Genomic DNA, 6307 nt, shown 5'->3' on the forward strand with positions numbered 1-6307 from the left:
TTAACTAGCGTTCTATATTGTGTTTAACTTGTTGTAACTGAATCTTTTTAACTTATTTTATTTTCAAATTTCATTTAAATCAATAAAAACTTTCTGTTTGAAAATTCGAAAAAAAAATCATTTTATTTTACACTTAATACTTACATAATAAATCTTTGAGAGTAGGTACCATACGCGTCAAGTTTGGGAAGAATAAAAGGACACCACAACTAAATCAGCTAGTATTTTTTATTATCACTGTTTCTGATTTGGTTGACATTGACCAAAACTACTGCTTAACATGCTCGAATGATGCAGCTTTATAATATAAATATAAAATGTAATAAAAATTAACTGAACGAGCAGGTACAAAATTAAAACATGATCAACCCCTCAAGGTAGTAAATCAAACTTCGTGCGAAGGGGTCCGTACTTCTGAAATGTATTATTCAAACAGGCTTTGCAACTGTTCCGGTGTCGCTTCCCGCTGGAGCGATCGCTCCACAGTGGCGAAGATGAGAGATAATTCCTCATATAAATACCAAAATCGGATTATTTCAATTACATTCAACTATCGCAAGCTTGCGACTTCGTCCACTTAAAAAACAACGTCTAACTAAAGGTATAAAGTTTCCAATCACTCTACTGGATAGTGATGAAATATCTTGGTTAAAAAGATCTAAGCGGCGGCTATACCTACTTAGGCGAAGTGTAAGCTACTTTGTTTGGAAGTCTCTGATATTGTTGAAGTTGTACAATTAATGTTTTTTATAACGTTTACCGTACGGTTATAAAATATAACCTATGAGACTCTCAAATAATTTGACCTTTAATTGGTAAAATCGGTTAGAATCAAAGATTACCCCCTAAAATTCCATGAACTCACAAACTTTATTTTTATAATATTAGTATACTCTTTTGCAATATGGTGTTATACAAATCCAAATAATAGTTAGTTTTAAAATTTTATAAATTGCTTTAATTTGTACTTGAATAATATCTTCGACTCGGATTTATTTATTTGAAATATTTCAGCTACATGAACAGATTTACAGTCGGTTTTTGGGAGTAAGAAAAAAGGCTATACCAAAATGTCGCTGGCTAAATGGCGGACATCCAGTAATCTTCATTACTCAGCGGGTTTAGTCAAAGTAGCGATAATTAGAATGAGATAACTAAAAACTATCAGCCATAAAAGGTAGCTCGTTATTTTCGTCTGCAGCTATTTCTGGCGGCGATCTATCAAGGAGGTTTATTGTCCTTATCGCGCATCGTTAAACGGATGGAATGTCGCAAATATCTGAGATAGTGGGAAATCCTTATTAGAAACGATCTTCACCTATCTGATTAATGGATGAAAAGTGTTCAAACCTAGAATTTTGAGGTCAAGCTATTTTATATTTTGCTTACTATTGTGACCTGTTATCAATGATAGTTTGGATGAAGTTCGTTTCCAATGCAGATCTTGGACCACGAGTAGCGTGCCTGTGTGTAGAGTGTCAGACAATTTTTCTTTAATTTAAAATTCAGCACCTCCCATACATTTTTATTATAAACTCTGTAATTCGTCGTGCTCGCTCGGGTTAAGATTAGGAGCGACATGTCATGTATATTATAATGTTAATGATAAACTTTCAGTATTCAAATAGTTTGTAACAGCTGGTGGCTTTGATCCGTTCTAAATGTTTGCGTTCGAACATTGCTAATGGTAGGTAGTGGAGCTATAGCATTATTACTGCTTAAATTATATTATTTCCACTCGAGCGTAGGTATTTCTAAAACTTTATGGTACTTAGTAAAAATATCATATAAACAATGCTTCTTCCAAATTATATAATCTTCTGCACGAAGTAACGCAATACACAAAACAAACATAACTCTAGACAAGTATAAGCGCATCCACACACTAGCGTTTGTTACGATTTTTTTATACAATAAACTTAGCAACACAATAATTTATTCTTGAAACTGTCCGTTTTGATTCACAGTCTTCTTAGTCCACTTTTATGTTCTCATTTTAATTATTTATTTATATTATTAGTAGGTAGTTGATCATTATTTCTCGTCCGGCTAGGTACCTACTACCGCTAGGCCAATGTCACCAAGCAGCATGGCTGTGCTCCGGTCTGAAGGGCATGGCTACTGGTGTAACTGCAGGCACATGAGGCTCAATGTCTGTGTCTTAGGTAGCAGAGCGGTAGGTTGCAAGTTGAAAGACATGTTTTTATTTTTCAGAAAAGTATTATAATCGTAAGTTATCTATATTAACATAATATTAAACTACCTTAAACTATTAACTACATAAAATTATAAAAAAGACAAGTATAATAAATTTAAATTTTACCTAAAGACGTCGTAAAATTCGTCCAAATCGATGTTCATTGGTAAGGTGCCCAGAAGGTTGGCAGTATTGCCACGTTGTATGGCAGGACATATTTTTAGTTAGTAAAGTTTTTCTATGAAAAAGACGATGGATCTCTCAACTCAAACAACAAACGATGATTATCAAATTTTCACTTTTGTTCATTTTCCATTTATGATTAGAAATAAGTTGGTATTTCGAGATACATTTATTAAATACATTTTATTTTCAAAACTGGTAGAATCGCTACAAAAAACACAATCCTTTTTGCAGTCGGGTAAATATCACAGACTAAGATACCGACTGCTTGAAGTGACACAGCTTGTCAGAATTCCACGCGGATGAAATCGTAGGAGTCCACACTGTTTTATATAAAAAAAAATACAAAAACGTCGTCGGACGACCGTCTCCTCACAAGCGCCAGTGTGTGGCAGTGCTGGGGCCGGCGTGAGCTACGGCCATCAGATAGCCATAGTTTACGCGTTTATTGCCCATCGGCCCCTCTCGCAGATATTTGTGACATTTTATCCGGTTTTAGCGATCCCCGATAAGGACAATAAAGCCTCTTTTGATATAATATAGAGTGGAATAAGATTTAGAGAGGAAAATTTAGTGCTGCGCCTCGGAAAAGAAAGGAGAATGCTCTTTTGTGCTAATACATACAACAGCTAGGAGCTAGTAGGGGAGCCGAAGAGGGGATTTTTGCAGTTATTCGAGCGCGCCAGTTGAACATAAAAGACAATACCTTGCACGTTGTTGAGTACCTCCACCAAATATGAGATCTTAATATCGGTGGGTACGTTTAGGCAACCAAAATAATAAAGTAACTTTAAAAATACTACGAGTATATAACCGTTTATATTTTCTATCATCTAATCTATCAAATCATTTTGCTCCTTATGGCAAATTTACCATCCCGGGCTCCTCTATTATGATTTTTTTTTACTATAAAAATAACAACAACAACAACACAGCTCCGGAAGACGTACAACAAATAACTTTCAGATATTAACCAAGATTTACCAAGAAAAGTGAAGCGGAAAGTTTACTTCATAAATTGAGGTTAGAATATAACTTGTCATTTAAGTCGAACGTCAATTTGAATTTGAAGTTTAACATATCTGTCACCGGACACGTCAGTTTGTTACGTTGGTATCGACGCCAGTGTTGTCAGAACAAAAAATATTTTTACCTACAATATTTTTACGTTCCTTTTCACGAAACTGTACGCAGCAATATGGAAGAACAATTTCAAATGCTGTTCGATAAAATGAAATTAGAAATGCAGAAACAGACGGCTGACTTAAAAGAATCTCTTACGCAAAACTATAGGGATTATATGGATGAAAAACTTAATCCAGTCATTGAAGAAAACCAACAATTGAAACAAAAAATTACCAATCTAGAGAAAGAGATAGAATACTTGAAAAGAGACAAGAAAAGTAACAACATAATTATTTTTGGGTTGGATGAGACAGAAAAGTCAACAACGGAGTTATTTAAGAGTGTCCAGGAGACCTTTCAAGGGGACTTGAATATAAATGTAGAAGAAAATGAAGTGAACAAACTGTACCGCTTAGGAAAAAATAAAGTCGAGAACAAACCAAGGCCAGTGCTGTGTTCTTTTACAAACGGATGGAAAAAAGGCGAAATTATGAAATGTAAAAGGAGTTTTAAGAAAATCCATGTATCAGAGGATTACTCGAAGGAAGTTCTAGAGAAAAGGAAAGCTTTGCAACCACAACTGCTAGAAGAGAGGGAAAAGGGAAACACAGCTTTTTTAAAATACGATAGGCTAATAGTCAAGGAACCCACTACTGATAAAAGGAAGAGGGAAGCAACTACTTCACCACAGTCACCATCTAAAACACACCCCCGAAAACAACAAATGTTAAGCTCTATTAAAACTAATAGAAAAAATGCCTTCGATGTACTGAGACCTCGATCAAACTCTTTGACCAACAACATACACAAAAATCAATAGCAATCAACAAATGGGAAACGGGAAAACTGAATAATCTGTACAAACCAACAATCAGAAAAAATACAATCTCCCCCAAGCCGACTGGTCCTCGTGGGGGAAAAAGACCACAACCCTCCAACAAAACAGTTCAAGAAGCAGAAAGAAACAAGAATGTATATTGCAGCCCTTAATGTACTCACTTTAAAAAATGAAGAAAATCTTACCGAATTAATGTATGCCTTGGAAAAAATTAAATGGGACATCGTCGGTTTAAGCGAAGTAAGACGAATGGGTGAAAGAATTGTCACATATCCAGAATTTATACTTTACCATTTAGGGACAACTCCAGGGCATCATGGGGTTGGCTTCATTGTTAAGAAACACCTTGCGAATTATATAGAAGGATTTATTGGAACATCAGAGCGCATAGCATTGATGAATTTGAAGATACCAGGGTACAAAGATTCGTGGTCTGTAATACAAATATATTCGCCTACAGAACAGTCTGATTTGGAAACCATAGACAAATTCTACTTCGACCTACATAGAACTATTCAAAATTCGTCAATCGATCGTCGTCATCAACCCATATTCGGCTCACTGCTGAGCTCGAGTCTCCTCTCAGAATGAGAGGGGTTAGGCCAATAGTCCACCACGCTGGCCCAATGCGGATTGGCAGACTTCACACACACAGAGAATGAAGATAATTCTCTGGTATGCAGGTTTCCTCACGATGTTTTTCCTTCACCGATTGAGACACGTGATATTTAATTTCTTAAAATGCACACAACTGAAAAGTTGGAGGTGCATGCCCCGGACAGGATTCGAACCCACACCCTCCGGAATCGGAGGCAGAGGTCATATCCACTAAGCTATCACTGCTCTTAAAAAAAAATTATTTATTTGAAATTATTCAAAATTATGCCCATAAAAACCTAATAGTAATGGGTGACTTTAATGGTCAAATTGGAGCAAGACGCCCCGGAGAAAACACAATAATTGGACCGTACACGTATAGTAGCAAAACCAGAAGTAGGAATGGGGAAAAAATCACAAATTTTGCGCTGGAGAATAATCTAATCATTTTAAATTCTAAATACAAGAAAAACAAGAAAAAAATGTGGACCTGGACTTCGCCAGACGGCAAAATAAAAAATGAAATTGATTTCTTTATGACTAACAGGAACAACTACTTCATCGACTTCAACGTCATCAGCCAATTCAACTTCAATACAAATCATAGACTAATCAGAGCCGAACTAAAAACAATCCAACCAAGAAAACCAAGACCTAGACAAGGACCAAGAAACAGTAAACTTAGCAAACTTCAAATGGACCAACTAGCAAGGACTCTCAGAGACAAATTTACAGATTTCAAAGAAAGCACAATGCACCTAGGAATACAGGATAAATACAACTGGATAGAGAATACCATTAAAGCTGCAACACATCACGCTACAAATACAAGAGTTGAACCGAGAAAATGGCTTACATCTACCTCTTTAAAATTACTAGAACAAAGAAACCATTTAATCAACACAAAAAGTGAAAAGGACAGAAGAAGACGTTTAGCAGAAATCAGTAGAAATATTAAAGAAAGTATAAGAGCGGATAGGAAAAGAAATAGAATGGAAACTATTGAAAAGTACATAATGAAAACAGGTGGTGTCAAAAAAGCCTATAAAGAATTAATCAACTCAAAGGACTGGATCGTTAAAATGAAAAGAGGATGTGGAAAATGGAATCATCACAGAGCAGATATTTTAGGGATTGCTACATCTTACTACAAAAAAATATATGAATGCAACATCTCACAGGACGAAAGTGATCTAACAGATACCTCAGACATCCCTAACATTCTTTACGATGAAGTAGAAAAAGCCATCATTAGTCAAAGGAGGGACAAAGCACCAGGGCCTGATGGTATTACTAACGAAATTCTAATAGAAAACAAGGACTGCATGACACCTATCCTTACAGAAATGTTTAATGAGATCATGATC

General features: G+C 35.6%; 1 protein-coding gene across 1 annotated transcript; it reads left to right on the plus strand.

Annotated features, from left to right (window-relative positions):
* The first annotated feature begins 3359 nt into the window (after nucleotides 1-3359).
* LOC112046263 (uncharacterized) lies at nucleotides 3360-4658 on the plus strand. Its single transcript, XM_052884274.1, has one exon. It carries the CDS (start codon nucleotides 3579-3581, stop codon nucleotides 4323-4325), a length of 747 nt encoding a protein of 248 aa, XP_052740234.1. The 5' UTR covers nucleotides 3360-3578; the 3' UTR covers nucleotides 4326-4658.
* Nucleotides 4659-6307: the final 1649 nt, after the last annotated feature.

This window comes from Bicyclus anynana, chromosome 11 (assembly GCF_947172395.1).
Source record: "Bicyclus anynana chromosome 11, ilBicAnyn1.1, whole genome shotgun sequence".
In the NCBI taxonomy this organism is placed as follows: domain Eukaryota; kingdom Metazoa; phylum Arthropoda; class Insecta; order Lepidoptera; family Nymphalidae; genus Bicyclus; species Bicyclus anynana.

Excerpts from the sequence above, each read along its gene's own strand:
- LOC112046263 (XM_052884274.1), top strand. The coding sequence starts at position 3,579 with ATGGAAGAACAATTTCAAATGCTGTTCGATAAAATGAAATTAGAAATG.